The sequence below is a fragment of the Cynoglossus semilaevis genome, chromosome 11 (genome assembly GCF_000523025.1).
Source record: "Cynoglossus semilaevis isolate Cse_v1.0 chromosome 11, Cse_v1.0, whole genome shotgun sequence".
In the NCBI taxonomy this organism is placed as follows: domain Eukaryota; kingdom Metazoa; phylum Chordata; class Actinopteri; order Pleuronectiformes; family Cynoglossidae; genus Cynoglossus; species Cynoglossus semilaevis.
This window is the reverse complement of record NC_024317.1, coordinates 5,802,604-5,821,639: the sequence shown is the minus strand read 5'-3', so window position 1 is coordinate 5,821,639 and position 19,036 is coordinate 5,802,604. Positions and strand designations below refer to the sequence as shown.

Genomic DNA, 19,036 nt, shown 5'->3' with positions numbered 1-19,036 from the left:
ATGTAATGTAGAGTGAATTTTACTACATACCAGGAGTAGGAAGGAGAGGAAAAAGAGCATGTTAGTCGGCGGTGATATCCAGCCTGGAGAGTTTGACGACTGGCGTCTCCGAGATTTGAGCAAAGACTAGACAAGATCCTGCCCCCTATATTTTACACACCCACATGCACATACAGTACATGCAATAACCACAGGTCACTGTGTGTGTATCTGTGTATGTCAAGAAGCTGAGCAACGTCTTTGTGAAATCTAAGATTTATTTAACTTTGTTTTATGTACTGTATAGATATTTTCCTTCTCCACACGCCCCGTTTCTCTCATTTATCCATTATTCCGCAAGTAGAGGAGCCTTCAAAAACACAAATCGGAAGACTTGCTGGTACTGGTTGTGGCAAGTCTCCCCCTGAAGCATACCTTTTATTGGCTGTCTGGAAACAGCATAAAACACATAGCAGGTGTTTTTCTGATCCTTAAAAACACATAATTTTTAACATTTCTTTATTGATAAAACACATAAAACCGGTCAGAGCTTTACTTCAAATATAGGATACAAAATAATAGGAATTTTCAGTACAATTCTCAACATGTAAAAGTTAAAAAAAAAACTTTTTATTGTAACATTTCAGCCAATCATATGTCATTTATAACAGTCCTGTGTGTGTTTATGCTGTACAACAATTATAACCTGTACAGTGTTTGAGCTAAAGAAAAGAAAAGAGAGAGACATCCTGTCCATCAGAGAAGTCAAAACGAGACTGGAGCAGGTGAGAACTAATAGGTTTACTTTGTATTTACAGTTCATGGTCCATACCTTGAAAGTATGTAGCACCCAACCCATCACTCATAAATCAAAGTTAAAGCGCAATGAGAGACACTTTGTGGAAGACATGTCATAGTATTTGGACATCTACTGTTGGGAGGGTGCTATCTGGGAAGGCCTTGGTGAAGTTAAAGCTTTGACTTTGACTCTAGTGTCTCTCTGTAGGTTCCTCTCTCCTCTGCTCTGTGTTGGGATGCATTTCTTCATCATCTGATCCAACCACAGGGGTGTTTCTCCCATTGGCATTGGAGGTCTGGCTGTCAGAGGAAGAGCTGGACGACGTGGAGGACATTCGCGATTTTGCATCAAGACTCTCAAGGACATGTCGAAAAAGTCCATAACCAGTGACCTCCTCGTTGTTGTTGTTTCCTTGCACTGTAAGGGACAAAAACAAAAACAGGGTCAGAAACACAGCTTCTGTGCTTCAACCTTTTCTTTTTTGTTCTGGTTCTAGTACCTGGTAGTGGCGACATCAGCACTCCCTCCTCCCCACCAGAACTGAAAAAGACATCTAAAGCCTCCTGGTCAGAGATGTCAGTCAGCTCCAGCTGGTCCAGCATGTCCACATTGACCTCCATGGATGAGACACTACCAAGTGGGGCTGTAGGAGGACACAGGAACGTAAGCATAAAGAAATATAATAATAATAATCATCGTCATTATTGTACTGTTTTTTTTTGTTTGTTTGTTTATATGCATTTTTAGAACAGTAAACAATATAAAACCAACATAAAATAAAAAAAATGTTAAAAGTGAGAGTGACTCCCAACCCCATAACTCATATTTATTGGGATTGTGGAGCATGTGCATATTTTCATCAGTGACACCAACTCACGTCTCTTATAGTCTCTGATGCAGAGGTGTGATGATGACAGATAGGCGTCCACATCGTGCTGAAAAACCTCCTCAAAGAAGCGTTGCCTCTCCCTCAGTTTAAGCTGCTGTGCCGCGTCCACATCTGGCAGCCTCTGGCCACGCTCAGCTTCGGCTGAAGAACACAAGAGAAGGACAGTACTGTGCATGAAATACTAGTTCAGCAGAAGTTTACTGCAACCCTGAGGCTAAAGATGAATTATGGACAATTTTTTTAATCTGATTTCTCCACTCTAGATGGTTAGCTGCGCAGTACTGTACAACATCATACTTGGACAGCTTACTTTGTACTTGCAAAACTCAAGTAAATGATGAACACATTTTCAAAGCCTTAGCAGTTGTTTTTCAACATATTTTAGTGACTCATGTCCAAACTCCCAAAAAATGTAGCAGCAAATTCATTTTTCAAATCAGACATATCAGTTGGCAGTAAAAATAAAATAAAATCTAAGATCCAAGAGATTGTTTTAATTGACATCTGTTTTTGTGGCAAGCCAGTCTGTCTTTTCTAGTTCTTGGCACAAATGGCCAGTAGGGGGTGTGCACAGTTCAGCCAGTGCTGACTGTGTGTAAGTATGTGATCCAACAGACTTCATCAAAAACTGAGTCTTACTCCGATTCGTGTGCTCAGTCATGGACACGTGAGAATGTGTTTTAGTTTTTAAATCTCCTCATTAATCTTTTAAAAAATGTAGAACTTCTTATATCTCAGTCACACCGGAGTTATAAACTGCAACAGACTGCCTTCATGCCTTATTTTTCTTTAAATTCATACCTCAGACTTCAAAGTCTGACAGTCATTCTAAAATGTATTACAACTCAAACCAAATGGATGAGGCCTTAAAGGTGTCTGAGAACAGGATGAAGATTATCTGTCCTGAGCCCAGAGAAGCCGTGAGTGATTCTATAAATATTCCCCTGACTAATGTTGACTGGAAAGACATTCAGCTCAGAGTTGAAATGACTTCAGACAAGATTATTGGGATTTTTTTTATTATCATTATTTTTTCAGACAGAAAAGAAGAGAATTGAGCTTTTTGCAGCCAGAAATGTTCCAAAAATATTGTAGTTTCAAATTAGTCTGAATCAGAGCCAGTTTTATTGGCAGGTATATGAGATCACTCTTTCAGATATTTCTGTCCATGATACACTAGGAAATTTTGATACGATAGGCAGATCTGAAGTGCAAACACATTCATAACATACAATGCTTTAATACGGCCTAGCATTGGTCTGCTAAAAATAAAAAATCCTTGAATGTCTTTGGAGTAGTATATAAATATAGCTACAGAAACATCGCTACTGATCCCAGCAACAGATCTACAGATCTGACGTAGCTGCCGATCCCAGTTCACACCATAGAAAGTAGGTTTTGAACATTTGGTTGATAATAGTCTATAAGTTTATTTTAAAATTTGATACAAAAATTTTGAAATATAAATGAAAGACAATTCCACATCCTCTGTTTATTTTATTTTATACCAAATGGCCAAATTAGGGAAGGGTACCAGCCTTCCTGTAAACAGGTGTTGAATATGAACATGCTGTATAAACATTTTCTCTGGTCTCGATAAACACAACGTAGTATCTGCGAGGTGAGAAAGACCAGACCATCAACAGGCCTCCGTAATCTGGGAACATTTCTGAGGTGATGCCGGGACATGAGTCCTTCACTGAGTCTCTGCTCTGCCCTGCATGACAGGCCTTTAGGACAGAGCTGCAGGGCAGAGGAGGCCAAGTGTCACTGGCTCTGACCTCAGAGAGAACAAATGAAAGGCAGTCAGTTGAAAGTGTTGCGTCAGTGATGGTAACCACTTTTTATTTATTTATTCTTTTTAATCAAAGCTACAGAAAAAAAAGCAACCACACACCAGTAACCGTGACGTGTGTAAGGCCCATTTCTAGCTGAAACTAAATGTTGTAAATGTAAATGGTAACGATGAAAAGTGAGTGGCTCTCACCTTCTGAAAGAATTTGATGTTTTCATCCCAGGCCACAGGCTTAAACAAACTGCTTATTCTGGAAATTTTCCCTCACTCGGGTTAACACTGATTGATCACAGTATTGATTGTTTTCTACTAAAAGGCCGGGGCCCTCAGAGAGCCAAAGTTTACCTGCAGAGGCAGAGGCTCCCATTGATTTTGTTTCCCTATCCAGTTCTCTTCTTTTTCCACTGAATCGTTTTCGTCAATACGTCTTCCTTGGACACAGATGACCTCCGTGACCTCTGATTAGTGCGGCCAATCACATATCACAAATCACAACACAAATGACCACAGTCTTCAGTGTCGGTGAGCTCACATGTTAGTTCTGTGACTGTCTGACCGCACTCTGTGGTATCGTGTAACAAAATATCTGCAGTGTCTGAGTTCAGGAGAGAGGGCGACAATCATCCATGACCAAATAAAACTTTGTCACCTCTTCTCTACTCCCAAAATGTACAGACATAAATAAATAATTATTTATTTATTTTTTAACCATGGTTTCTAATCCATGTTTTTTTATGTAATTTCTGTTGACATTTGACTTTAGATTTTTGACTTCTGTTGACATTTGACTTTAGATTTTTTTTCTGACTTTTAATCTTTGCCCCATTTCTAACAAAATATAAATTAGGTTTTAAACTCCTTTAATGCCCTTTGACCTTTGTCATACTGTATGTGCTACCTATTTGGCATAAATTAATACCTTTAACTCTCAGCATTCACAAATTCATTTATGAAGGTGTTTTTTTCCTTCTCTCACCCTTTCCCCCCTTGGCCTCTCTCACTTCCTCTTGCGACTTAAGGAAAACAGAGGTCACAGATCAGGGCTGAGGACCAGCTGGACAGGCAGAATGACTGGAACAGAGGGAACGACAGAGACAGTGAAGCAGGCCGGATGTGTCTGCCTGCCACTCTGCCTCCCCACATAAAGACAAACCCAGATCCTCCGCTCACGGTCCACAGAGAGAAAGAGCGCTTTCAGAGTCGGACAAAGGCGCAGATATAAAGGAACAGGAGTGGCATGCATGCTGTAGACTGGACGACATTTACAGGAAATCTTTTCTGTCCATGGAGTGGAAGGGGATTTACCTAAACTCAGCTGAGTTTGTTGTGTTAAATTCTGCCTTTTTGGAATGTTTTTTTCAAAACTTCAATAAATATATTGACAATCTAAATAACAAGGAGAATGTATTTGTAACAACCACAAAAATGTTAGAAATCTTTGGTGGAAAGGTGTTAATAAAAATGACAGGCAACATCCTGAACGGGTTGAAGGATAGATGTGTCTTAGAGTTAAGTTGTTTTTTAAAAAAACAAAAAACAAAACGTAACCTAATATAGACATTGGCGTGAAGGCATCATAAATATAATGTTCTGTTAGCTTTCTTAATTAGCTGGTAGCTTAGAGCAGTGTTTGTGTAGGTGATGTGTGTCTGCTGTGCTGAGTTAATCAGTGTCATCACACTCACCTGTGACTTTGTCATTAGCCTCACTCGTGTCACCTGGTGCCCTGGGTATATTTACCTCTGCCTCACGCTGTTCTTATTGGGTTGTTAATTGTGATTTTGGTGTTTTGTGTATGATGTTTCTTGCTTCATGTTCTTTGCTCCTTGTACCAGTGCTCTGTTCCAGTTCCTGTTTGTTTTGTGTATGATGTTTCTTGCTTCATATTCTTTGCTCCTTGTACCAGTGCTGTGTTCCGTTCAGAGTTTATAGTTCAGAGTCTAGCGTTTGTTGTTCTGTGTTCCTGGTCCTGATTCACATCTTTCTGGTGTTGCAATTAGGTCCTGCCTGCTTTCCAATGTTGCAAAGACGTAACATATCCACGGTGCATATTTTACATTTTAAAAAGTCCCATGGTCCACCACCAAACAATTGTTAGACCTGGGCCTGTTTAGATGAACACAATGCTGATATACTCACAGGAATTGAAGAACAACGAACATAGAAGATTTTTGGATTTCTCTGCCTGTCACGGCCTGAGCAATTATTTTCAGTTCATAAATAATAGTTTTCAGATCAATTGCGAGGAACTGGGTAATTTTCCACTCTCACCGCACCCTAATGAGTCACAGTACAGTGATTGGTCTGTGTTAGGAAGGTTTATGAAAGTAGCGTTTACCAAAATGGGTGTTGTCCCAACATTTTTGCTAAATACTCAAACAGACAGATGCTCAATTCATTTCTTTTTGCTTCATATATCACCACATGACACATCAGCCTAACTGAATCTAAATTGAATGTTAAAACCATAAACCCCAGTGAAGCATAATAATAATCATTAAGTTACAGTCGGTCACATTTTGCATTGATAAGGATCAGACCGCGATGTGCCTGTTCAGAAACTGCACAAAAAGCCGAGGGACAACATTGATCTGGAGGCTAAATGAAGCAGGGGAGGGCTCGGTGTCACCCACAGGCTGCCATTAGAACCGTCTCTGAGCTCAGTGAAAATGTGAGCCCACACAGCCTCCCCTGTGTCAGAGAGGAGGGAAGGTCAGGGCAGTGCAAAGCAGAGGAAACAGACCATGGATGATCCAGTTGTCTCTGGTTGTCAGGGCAGCGTGGACTTCAGGTCCTCCTCAGTAAACAGTAGTTAAGCAGAAGCCCCAGTGACATCCAGCACTTCCTTCCTCTCTGTTTTTATAGAGAGCTGTTTGCCAGACTCTTGACAGAGAGAGAAAAGGCTTCATATACAAAGGACTGGGTCGTTCTTGGGTAAACAGTGGAACTTACACACTTCAGTGTCTATTTTGGAGTAAATGCATGTGAATCACAAACTATTTCATTCTCTTACAGTAGAAACTCTCAGGAAAAGAAGCAGAATATCCTCCTAACACCAAATCATGACTGTATTTCTAGTTTTAACTTCCACTGTGTAGGTGGAAGAGTGGTTACAGCTCTTGCCTTACAGTCTTTTTGTATAGTTCTACCAATGTACTCTCTGCTACCTCAGTCTGAAAACATGCTAGGTTAATGAGATACTGTTTGTACCCCACCCTCATCCGTTGGCTGCTGGCTAGGTTTGACGAATGGAACCACAATATGAAAACTTCAAACTGTGATTGTTTTTGTAAAACTAAGAACACAGAACTATAATATCAACAGTAATAATTTAGCCCTGTGCTCTGTGTCTTGAAGCTTGTCTGCGTGACTCATAAGTACTGACCCAGACATGAAACCTTGTTTGGAAACTTCCAACTAAATACTCTGGTTTGTGGTAGAGAGCTCAGATTTTATTTCAAAATATGTGGAACAAGAACATGTTCCCACGAAGAGGCTGGGGTGAAAAGGGAAAGGGAGAAAAAGCTCAAGAAGTGCTTACATGTGTTGGAGGTCATTTGAAAATAAATGACCAGACGTGATGTGTTAGATGTGAGTCAAACGTGACTGGACAAGACGTGAAGATGAAGAAGAACACCAAGAGAGAGAGATCGTTTGTGTGCACACTTATTACCGTCTGTGACACTGCATAGCTTCCTGCAGCAGCAGCAGTTGGCTGTTGACAATCTCCAGCTGGTCATTACTGGATCTATCATTGCACTAAGACTGGTTCACTAACTAATGCTAGTGCTTCAGTGGTCATTAAGTATAATGCAGTGACTGACTTTTATTGCTTTCAAATGTATCACTCTATAAGTGTATAAGCCACGGACAGCTGGAGAGAACCACTGTAATTACAAACCCTATATATTTCTCGTGCCTCAAAACTGGAAATACCCCAAATGGAACTGAAAAATGCTTGTGGCCGCACACGTCCAGAGAACAGAGAGACTGTCAGAGAGAGAGTGTGTGTCTCTGTGGCTGCAGCTTCACACTTTTATTTTTGGTTTCTTTCCAAAAGCGGCCGTTTATGGAGTTCCAGTTGCAAAGGGCAGTGAATTATTAATGGCAGCACTCGACGTGTCTGTGTGTGTAACTGGTGGCACTAGTGTCTGAGTTTCCCTCTTGAAATGTGTTTGTCTCTTTTCGCGTATGTCCAACTGTCCCATGTCAGGGACAATGCCGTGTCCAGCACCGTTAGCCCAGTTTCTCAGAAGAGTGACATCAGCGTTAACCCTTCCCCTCCTCCTCCTCCGTCTGGATGACTGTCACACTAACAAAGACAGCGTTTGTTGGCCAGTGTCCTGTCCCACTGCCCTCCATCCGTAAGTGCACAAGCTGATAGTCATGAGTTCTGATCGACACAACACCCACCCTCAAATGACGCAGCCATGTCTTTCTCTAACATCCTTAAACTCACCTCATTACCCCAAATTAAGTGCAAAACACTGACCAAGAACAGAAAAACGAAGCACAAGTGAGGTCTTCTATGAACACACTCTGAAACAATAAGTAATGGTTGAGTGTGATGTCCGCCTACTGGTGATTTATGTATAACTCATGAATCAATAATAATTGTTTTAAAGGAGGTTTAAAGCTACAGCCTCCTTTTCACCCGGTGGTCGCCATCTTGTCATCCGGTTGTCCAGGTGTTCACAATACTTTTTTATTTATTTATTCACAACTTGAAATACACTCTTCCTGCTCATTTAAGACCTTTGAGTGCTTTTGTTCTGGTGGTAAACATTAGCTGCTAATGTTGCTAACATTAGCTTAGGTTACAGGATACAGCTTTATTAGCCATTATAGAGGTGTAAAACTGCCTTTAACATTTGTATAAACAGCTTTTACTTGGGAAATCCTTCAAGGATTTACATTTCAAGTGCATGAATCGACCGAGGGATAAACTGATTATCAATGATGCCTGACAATGGAGTTCAAATCCATAAAAGCAAATCAATAATCTCCCACACTGAAACATTGTTTCAATATTCGTTTACCATTAAAAGACCAAATAACACCATAGAGACCGTGTGTCTAAATCCCTCAGACTCGGCGTAATCAACTCAAAATACAGTTACACGCAGTATGTGGTATTGATTTGCTCATTAACCAGCATCCACCTCCTCGGTCCAATGTAGGTCACGTCCGTGTGTCCTGATGAAGCTCAGAACACATGGAAAACTAAAACATTTCCCTTTACATCCGATGCCCTGCTGAGTGTAACATGCTGTCTGCAGCTGGTCGGCCCTTCACTCCGCAGCACATGCAGGGATTTGCCTCTGTGGCTCACATTCTCACAGTAATAATACCACGAGACAGAGAGGCTGCAGAGGGAGGTGGGGGTGTGATCAACAGGTGTGAGGTACCTTCTGTGGAGTTACAGTGCTGAAATCGAACCCCGACCACCAGGACTAAAGGGTTGTGTGTGTGTGTGTGTGTGTGTGTGTAGACCTCACTGCAGCCTGTTAGCTCTGATGAGATCTACAGCCACAATCCCATTAGAAATGAGAGATCTTTGTCTGGAGCTGTGCACTGGCCTCAATCCAAGCCTGCCACACTCATTACGTTTGTGTGTGTGTGTGTGCGAATGGGGGTGTGTGTGAGGGCGAGAGACAGTGCAAGAGAGAGAGAGAGAGAGAGATCCATTCACTTAATATTAGTGAACATTACTCAGAGTGATGATTCAACATTCCTGTCTGATTTTTGGCTGGAGCGTTGACCAGTCACTTAAGGAAACAATAACACAACAGCATGCAATTTTAACACACACCCACTTCCACAATCCGAACAGACACATACACGGACACACAAACAGAAGAAGAAGCTTTCTCCTCTGGTATCCACTCATATATAAAGCAGCATTGATTTCAAACATTTCAATTTTCTACACAAAATGTTTGAGCTGTTCATGATGACCAAATATGGAAAAGAAATGAAAATTCCTCCCTTCCTGTGTCATCCTCCACAAATATGAAAACTACTGAAGAACCCAAACCTGTGACCAGACTTTAAAATGTCGACAAATACCTAAAGATTCTTTCTGTAAAAAAGGTAAACAGGAGTTTTGGAAAAAGGAATTACTCACAGGGCAGACGTTTGTTGTGCAGGTTGGATGATGCTGAGCTCATGTTGCTGAAGATCCGTGGAAATACAAGAAATGACAAGTGTGTGTGTGTGTGTGTTTGTGGCAGCCGGTCAGCCCAGTGAGAGTTCAGCCAGGAGGCCGCCGATCATCTCCCAGCTCCTCTGATCATGTACGGCAGCTATGGAGTCACAGATGCTGAGGCCGTCCTGCCCGGTGTTCTCCTCACCTCTATCCCCTCTTTGGAGACTGAGTCACTTGGATGAGGCGAGAATAAGTTTGTGGCTTTGTGGAATCAACAGACCAATGGCAGGAAGGGGGAGGAGCTGAGAGAGAGCAAAGATGGGACTGAGGAGAGGGAGTGAGGGATTTTATGTAACAGAGTGGAAAATACCAAGGAGGGACAGATGCCTTTGTTATTTTAGTCTTCTTACAACCGACCTCTTCACCTTCTCTCCTCTCTCTCTCTCTCTGTCTCTTCCACTTGCAGACATAGAAACACTATTCTTTTTCACCTTCAGGATCAGGGCAGTTCATAAGGTTTGTTGAGTCATATTAAATCAGTATATCAGCAAATTGTTGTAGTTAGAGCCCTCTAACTATAACAAAAATAAATACCACTGATGTTCACCAGTCTTTTCAATAGTCGACCACAGTCTTCCATGAATGTCCAGGACTAAGGATTTAAAAAAAAAGGAAAATACTAAAAACAAAATTTTGTTGAAAGTTTTCAGAGTAATTTGGTTTAGTTTTTAGAGTGTATTGTTTTCTGATTAGTAATACCAGTGAAAGGACATGGCTGTAAACCACACTCAAATTCAATCCTCCAGATATATTAATAAATCTTCTATAAATGAAATAAAATGAAGGTAAATTTTGTTTAACTGGTTTGAGGTATTTTGTGTAGCCATCTGCAGGGGTTATAAAGACTGCTACGAGCCAAGTCTTTATAACCATCGTGGCATCTGTGTCGTCGTTTGCATGTGTACACTGGACACCATCTAGCGGAAGGGATGTGCTATAGCGTACAAATCCCGTTGGTAATATACTGTATGCTGCTGTATATTTTTTGTTTAGGTAATATTTACATAAGTTATGGATTACATTAAAGTATTAAATGGAATTATGACATCATCTGATAGCATTTAACTTACAGAGAGGTAGCCAATTCTTAGTTCTTTATTTGGAGAGTGTGTTTCAATAATTTCTTTATTTGTCCAACATTGGGAAAACAGCTATTTTATTTTATTTTATTTTATTTTATTTTATTTTATTTTATTTTATTTTATTTTATTTTATTTTATTTTATTTTATTTTATTTTATTTTATTTTATTTTATTTTATTTTATTTTATTTTATTTTATTTTATTTTATTTTATTTTATTTTATTTTATTTTATTTTATTTTATTTTATTTTATTTTATTTTATTTTATTTTATTTTATTTTATTTTATTTTATTTTATTTTATTGCTTTAGGTGAGGCTATAATTGTTTCAAAGTTGCGGTCATGTTGTAGATTTTTACAGGATGTGGATTTATATAAACTGATCATTTTGCAGCAGTACATTGTCACTTCATTTACAGCGCCATAACTAGAAGTGGAAAGCTACATGCTTGACATTTAACTGTAAAAAGGCTTTGATAGGTATGAAACCAAGACTAGAAATGTGCGGCTAATCCAACAACAAATTTGCTTATTGCACATACTTTCTACACATAAAGTAGAACAACCGAAACTGTGCCAAACTAGTGAAACTGCAAACCGGGCTGTAATTTAGCATCTGGGAAGTAGTAGGAGTCACTGGTGATTTCTATCAATACAGAGGGGAGCTCTTTGTAAATGTCAAGGGTTGTGGCGGTTTAGCCTAAAACGTACAATTGGTGGCAGACGCTGTAGGTGTATGTGTCTGTTTGTGTCTGTTTGTGTTTGTGTGTGCAATCTTGCAAGTTTGGCCTTTCACTAGGTTGCGAGGCCAGACTTTGCCTCTGAAACATTGGTCACAATTATCCAGTGACTTATGTTTTGGAGCTAACGTTGTTCACAGTTAGGCTTAGATAGAGTGAGGGGCCGGGAAATTGATTATTTCTACGTCTGTCCTCCAAACTGAAAAAAAAAAAAAAGCAGAAAAGATAACGTTAAAAGACTGAGAGAGAGAGAGAGAGATAGGCAGAGAGAGAGAGGGGGAGGGAGGGAGGGAGGGAGAGAGAGGGAGGGAGAGTGGGCAGAGGAAGTATGATGTGACTCAAAGTGAGAAAACCTCTTCACCTCAATCTAAACTATGTGTGGGTTTCTCATGACTAGGGGTTCACCCTCTCAGGCCTTGCAAAATCAATAACTGTGGCCGCAGCTTTTGTGCAAAAGCAAAGTTGCTGCATTGTAAAGCGAGATACAAGATATTGGTAGCTCGTAGGAGGTGATCAGACAAACATTTCTGAAAGACACACAGCAGCCTCAGATGTTTATGTGGTCTGGAAATCTATGAAAGAATCATCTTTTTCTTTTTTTTCTTGTTTTTTTTTATCTTTTGCAGCAGACCATTATTAGTGGTACTTAAAGTTGACCTTTGAGCTCTTTGGTCCAAAGCAATTACTGACCATTTCAAAGCGAACCTTTCTGTTTGGTTTCTCACTCACTCTGGGATGGAACATCACTCACATTTGCGCTTGAGGTGAGAAATAACACAAAGAAGATGAACCAACGATAGCTCGGCACCGTCAGACAGCAGATGTATTTGTGTGATTTGTGTTTCACAGTCTGAGGTTTGTTTGTTTTTTCTCTTCTCACACTTGTGTGTCCATGTCTAAAGCAGCATTTTTGAATTCCGCCCTCACTACGCCGGGCGAAGCGCCAAAGCCATCAAGCAAGTCATACGCCTACCATCAGCTGAGGAGTTGCACAGCCATCTCATTTCTAATTATACACACAACAACAGAGAGCTGCACGGAGCTACAGTACAAGGGAGAAAGTGCGTGGAATATGGAAAGAGGAGGGTGATTACAAAAGCAGGAGAGTGAGAGTGCTACTCAACAGCTAATACAGGGTGAGCAAGTTCAGATCTGAGAGGGGGGAGAAAGGAAGGGAGGTGGCATCGAATCTGTCTGAGGAAGGTTAACAGGACTGACTGACTGACTGACTGTGTGAAAGTGGGAGTTTATAATGTAAAAAGTGAGTGGGAGGTAAGAGAGAGAGAGGTGAGGGAGAGAGAGAGAGAGAGAGAGAGAGGGGTTGAGAGAAGAAGTGAAAAGGAGAGAGTGTCTGATCCAGTCTGTCGTCTGCAGACCCTGTCTGGAGGCTTCTGTTCACTCCACTGTGTTTTACCTTTTCACCTGCAGCCTGGGATGACATAAGGTAAGCAAGTGTGTGTGTGTGTGTGTGTGTGTAGTGCACATACATGCATGTGTGTGTGTTGAAGGATGTGGACGGTCAGATGCATGGATGAATGAATGGATGAATGATGGATGGATGGATTGATGGATGGATGGATGGATGGATGGATGGATGGAAGAACCACCTTGTACGCATTTTCTGTAGGGTGAGCAACTGAGTTTAGACATGTTTTATTTTCTACTGCTGTGATGTAATGCAGTCTGCTCCAATGTAGACTCCTTGTTAACATCTGAATGTACATTTAAAGTAAATGAATTTGAAATAATTTCTAAAAAAAGAAAAAAAACCTCAGAATGACCATAAAAACAACATCTCAGTGTATATTGATTACTGAAAGTATTGTGTTAAAACACTTTTCTTTTTTTCCCCAGTATTTCATACAACTGTTACGTTATCCGACCTTTTAAGTTTTCAAGTTCATGTTTTAATAGTGGAGTTCGTGCTAATTAGCTGCCATCAGTGAGCGACAGCAGCCTCACGCCTGTGTCCCCAGGTGCACTTCTTACTGTACGTCGTCCGTCTCCAAAGATAAATGTATAATGACATTTTCAAAACAAGAACAGTATGGATGGATATAATTTATTAATAATTTATTAATAATTATCTATTAAAATTAATAATAATAATATAATCTCTTCATGTTTTTATCAAGATAAAAAAACAATTTTTGTTTTTTCTTATTAAATAATTAAATTATATATGTGTGTGTGTGTATTTATATATATATATGTGTGTGTGTGTTTGTATTTGTATTGGACTTTGAGAATGTTACTCTACACCAGGGGTATCAAACATACGGCCCGGGGGCCAAAACCGGCCCTCTAGGCAGTTCAATTCGGCCCACTTGATTAATTTTAAAAATAAAATAAAAAATACACAAATACTTTATGTTCAGATCATGGTATTTTTTGCAAAGTTATATTTCATTACATATGAATTAATAGTAATAAATATCCAGTATACTTGTACTTTGAAAACAGAGGGGGAAAACATGGACTCATTGTTAATTATAGTAAATTATGTTATGTTTGTACTGGTACGGCCTACTTGACATCTAATTACGTTGTATGCGGCCCGTGAACCAAAACGAGTTTGCCACCCCTGCTGTACACCACGGCCTTACAATTGCCATGATAGCACCACCTATAGTCGAAGAAATACAACTAAATACAGAAAATTGAGGATAATACAAGAATACTGCAGACGTTATCTCCAAGGAAGGGTTCACAGGCGTCAATTTGAGCAGCGCAGCTAAAATGTGTCTTTCTGTGCTCGTTGAAATTCAGTTCATTTCCATAGATTAGCACGCTGTTCTTCACTGGTGACCTCATATGGTCACGGACTGAGGAACAGCACAGTGAAGACTTGTTTGGGTCATGATTTGGTTACGTATAAAATGTTCCTGTGTGACCGTCATCGTGTGAGTGGCCAATAACTCTGCAACTGCCCTTTAAATAAATTTACATTTACAATCCAGACAGAGATCTGAAGAGTACTTCTCAGTGTAATAACCAAGTGCTTACACATAACACAGAGAAACGCACACACACAGTGCGGACACTCAGCTGTTACACTGACACAATTCACTGTCCTCAGGTGAGCTTTGCCTTCAATGACTTTTAAAATTTAAGTGTTTGGGAATTTCCTTTCTCCATTTTTTTTCCTGTGCATGGATGCTTACCCTCTCGATGTATTTTCTTTTTCTTTTTTGTATAAAGTCATAGTCAGCACCATTCTGGGGTTATGGTTTCATGTGGTTAAGGAACTCAGGCATGGAAGTACCTTACCTGTTCGAACATCTTAATGGATGTGGAATTTTCCTGCACTACATTCTTGCCGTGACCAATTTAAACCTCACATTTACTCTGGATCTTTTACTTTGTCTTGCTCTTGACATCATCGCTCCTTTGTCAACCACGCAATGCTGTACTTTGTTACCATAGCAGCCATTTAAAGGCACAGTTTGATGTCAATCAAGCTAAGACCATATAGGAATTGGTGCCTTAAAAAAAACTAATTTGACAGTAATGGCTTGTTGTTGAGACAAAAAGATGGTATTTAAAGGCTAACATTTTACCAGGTGCTGCATTCTAATATGTGAGCTCCGGGCATTTACAGTACAAATTATTTTTTTTACATTCCTTTTTACTCTGCTAACTGATACTGAGAAAATTGTTTCAAATATCCTGACCAGATCTCCAACACCCCTGCAGGAGGACATGCAGTAACTCTTGTAATTGACGGGCAGAGCGAGCCAATGAGCCTCACACCAAACTCAGCTCTGGTCCCAGACAGAGACTGCTTACCACTGAAGAAAAGGGACCAGAGGTTGAGCCCCCTGTCGCAGCAGCAGCAGCAGCAGCAGCAGCAGTGTGATGCTGAAACTTTCAAAACACCGTATCCCCACAAGAGCCTCGGTGACTTTAGGGCACCACGTACAAGTCCATTCCAGCCGGTGGCCAGGCGTGTTCCTGCTCTGTACCAGCCCTGGATGCAGCTTCACCCATCAATCCGGTCCAAACCTCACCCACTGTCTGGGTTCAGGGAGCCTCATAGCTGGACGGAGTGGAGAGGGTTCAACCAGTTGCCTTCTGGGTGGGACATTTTTCATCACTATCAGCACAGCAGACACTTCCCTGTCACACCTGTATTCCACCCTGACTCTCCACACCACACCTCCATCATCAGCCCTACCTCCTTTGTCCCCGAGGGTCTCAGTGTAAATAACGGATATGACTGGGAGCAGCTCAAGTCGACCAGAGGCAAAGGATCCTACATGGACAGACAGACCAACGGTAGGAACAAAGGACCGTACACGAAGGCAAGAGAGAAGAAAGTGGAGTGTTTGTCTCGGTTTGAAAACTCTTTTCCATCCTCGATGAGCACTTGTCTACCTCGGTCTCTACAGAATGACCATCTTAGCATGTTCCGCACAACGTCAGACTCGTCAAATCCAGCTTCCAAACATCCCCTCAAAAGAGTTTCCCCTGGGAGGAACTCAGAAACCGCAAAGGAAAGCATCCTCAGGTCTGAGCTTCGGCCTTCTTCCAAAAACTCCTCATCTTCGTCATCTCCGTCCAATCATTTCCCCTGGCTAATCCCTCACTTTGTGGCCGGCTCGCTCATTGAACTCAGAGATGGACGACTGAGACAAGTAGAGCATCTTCAGACGGAGGACTTCCTGCTGGGTTCACTGGCCTGTCCAGATCTGCGCCTGAGCTGCTGCACAGTTCAAAGAATCATTCCTCATATCTCCCCTTCCTCCTCCTCCTCCTCCTCCTCCTGCATCTCACGCCTCCTCATTCTGCTTCACGAGTTACAGACGCAGGTAATGGAAAATGGCTGCTTAGTATAATAAGGTGAAGGATAAAATCTAGGAGACAGAAAATAATATTTAGCTTTAATTTGTGCGATGATAGAATTGGCAACAAGCAAGTTCATGACGCTGTATTTCATAAGTTATTGAATTCTTTTGAGCTACTCATCGCTTGCTTTACAAGTGGATAGGAATACAGCCAACAGATACCTACTACCCTCTAGCGAACGATTTTGAGAACTGCATCTAAGTCAGTCAGTCAGAAATGGTCATACCGTACGTCACAAAGTGATGAGCCGTGACCAATCCTTGTTTTCAGAAAGCTAAGCATTATGGGATACTTCTTATATTAGTGATCAGAATCAGTAATAATTGATCAATTCCAGGAGAGAAACTGTAGGTGCTCCTACTAGAGTTTTTTAGAGTTAGAAACTGTAGGTGCTCCTACTAGAGTTCAAATGACATGAGGAAATTACAAAAAAAAATTTAAAAAATTGATTCAAACATGGTTATTTCAACAATATTAAACAAATTAAACGTTTTGTTTAAAAAAAATTGATTCAAATATGGCTATTTCAACAATATTAAACAAACGTTTTGTTAGGTCAATGAGTCTATTGCAAAATATTGTGGAATAAGTTTAATGACTCTCAGAGGGAGAAGTTTAAAAAAGTCTAAAGTTAAAATTACTAAAACATATTCCTTTGTCCACAACCCTGATTAATGTTTTTAAGAAATATTAAACCACAGGTTATTTTTTTAGGAATTACATATATTTTATTTCTATTTTATTTGGGTTTTTTTTGTAGCTATTACTGCAGAGAGCTCAAGCAAAAAATGGAAGCCCAAACAAACAGTTTGAAATTTGAAGAGCTCACCTAAAAAGCAAAGATTTCTCTGTGGTTGGTTCTAATTCTGTGCATGAACTTGTTCCTGTCTCCACGAAGGAACTGGTGGACGTCTACGTGGAGTACCCGTTTTTTGTCCGTGGACAGGGCTGGTCCTCCTGCTGCCCTCAGAGAACTGCCCGTCTCTGTGGTCTGCAGTGCCGTCAGCTGAGTGTGGGGGACGTCTGCCTGGCCCTCACACCTGTCTCAGCAGCACCACCTCCGTTGTCAGTCACCCTGACGCCTAAAACCTCACCCAGTAAATCGGAAGGAGGGCGTGAGGCCCTGCAGGCACCACAGCCACACGTTCTCCCAGAGCCACAGCAGCCAGCAGGGGGGGAGAAGGAGGTGGCAGAGGCAGCACGGAGAAGACACTGTTCTGCCCCTGAGCTGAGACACCTGGAAATTCATTGTATGGAATTAGAACAGTAACTCGGTCACTTTGTCTTAACTCTTCTATGTGTTTGCTGTCTTTCTCTCTACCTCCTGATCTGTGTGTCTGTGCTTCTAAAATGTCATGGAGAAGAAACAAAAAGAAATAACAGAAGTGAGACAAAATTAAAAACACGTTGTTTTGGAAACACCGGGTAAAAAGGGGCATTTTGACTTTTCGCAAGATATTAGTCAGTGCTGTGGCTGGAATCAGTCTGAGTCACCGACACTATAGTTTCCACCGAACATCTGCACTCTGTAAAAACACAAACACTATGAAATTAATACATAACAAAAAAAAAAGAATAATAATATACCACTATGAGTGACCCCCCTCCACCCATTTTCTAGGTTGGCATGTGGGGTTTTTTGACCACTATTTTGAGGGCAATTAGGAAGAAAAAAAATGTGAACCTGTGAACATGTAGACAATCAATACATTGATACTATCAGTGAACCAGTCCAGCTTCCACCTCTAAAGTGTCCCGGGGTAAATGCACAATGACAATCATTGTTTTTCTTTCTTTTCTTTTTCTTAAAGTAAATCAGGAGAATACATTTTCACACCTCTACCTCTGTTTCTTCGTTGCATTGACAAATTTAATGCTGTTTTCCAGGGGTGGGCGCTGTGGTGTAAAATGCTTTGCTATGAGAATGCCTTTGTTTGTCGACTGATGCAAATTAATATATAATAAGGTGAAGTGAAATAAAGTTAATGTGCTGATATGTGTTGTACACGTGGACACGCTTTTTCTCCTTCAGCTCAATCTGTTTTTAATGTACTATGACACATTTAATTTGTGTCCCCTTGAAAACCAAGCTAATGATGTGACAGGCAAGTTGAACTGTCAGGTGTCCTTGATCGGGAAGCATGTTTTTTAAGCCCTGTAAAAAAATAGACAGACATCTGTGTCGGTCAAAAATGTTGTAATTTCTCTCTGTCTGCACCAGCACGGCTACAACACAGAAACTCCACATTCACATCCACTGTCGAAGCTGACGACCTACTGGGATGGAATGCAAAGCCTGGTACACATGCTTGGGCTGATGGACTGACTGGGACGCTCAGTGTCCTAATTTAATTTAGGATGTGAAAAAAAAAGATGTCTTCAGCATCGTGGAAAACATGGAGGAATTCTATTTTGTGTCAAGTTACAGCCACTTTTCTCACTGTTAAATAAATATATTGTTGTGTAACTTGTGGTCTCGAGTACTGTACCTTCCTATGTGTACTTTATGGTACACATAGGAATACAGTTTAGAAAAGGGATATTTCTTCACTGATTACTTAGAATTTATGTAATGGGTAATATTACTTTCATTATCATTATCAATTGAGCCTGAATTTTTTAAAATCCTGAATTAATGTAATAATAATATAATAATTCATTGAAGTCCCTTTGTCAGGGTTGTGTGTGTTTCCCTT

General features: G+C 40.6%; 2 protein-coding genes across 4 annotated transcripts; one reads left to right on the top strand and one right to left on the bottom strand.

The window, feature by feature from the left end:
* Positions 1-239: 239 nt before the first annotated feature.
* On the bottom strand, positions 240-9,859 carry LOC103386096 (dysbindin). Its single transcript, XM_008320206.3, has 4 exons — positions 9,590-9,859; positions 1,656-1,808; positions 1,278-1,421; positions 240-1,195 (listed from the first exon to the last, which is right to left on the bottom strand). Exons 1-4 carry the CDS (start codon positions 9,630-9,632, stop codon positions 969-971), a joined length of 567 nt encoding a protein of 188 aa, XP_008318428.1. The 5' UTR covers positions 9,633-9,859; the 3' UTR covers positions 240-968.
* Positions 9,860-12,424: 2,565 nt separating this feature from the next.
* LOC107989214 (uncharacterized) lies at positions 12,425-19,007 on the top strand. Of its 3 annotated transcripts, none has more exons than XM_017036503.2 (3): positions 12,425-12,936; positions 15,189-16,303; positions 17,239-19,007. In XM_017036503.2, the coding sequence occupies exons 2-3, from the start codon at positions 15,233-15,235 to the stop codon at positions 17,608-17,610; spliced, it is 1,443 nt and encodes a 480-aa protein (XP_016891992.1). In that variant the 5' UTR covers positions 12,425-12,936; positions 15,189-15,232; the 3' UTR covers positions 17,611-19,007. The 3 variants fall into 3 exon arrangements, with proteins under 3 accessions (XP_016891992.1, XP_016891993.1, XP_024916237.1); XM_017036504.2 differs by having other exon boundaries at positions 15,170-16,303; XM_025060469.1 differs by lacking the exon at positions 12,425-12,936 and having other exon boundaries at positions 13,789-16,303.
* The last annotated feature ends 29 nt before the right edge of the window (positions 19,008-19,036 follow it).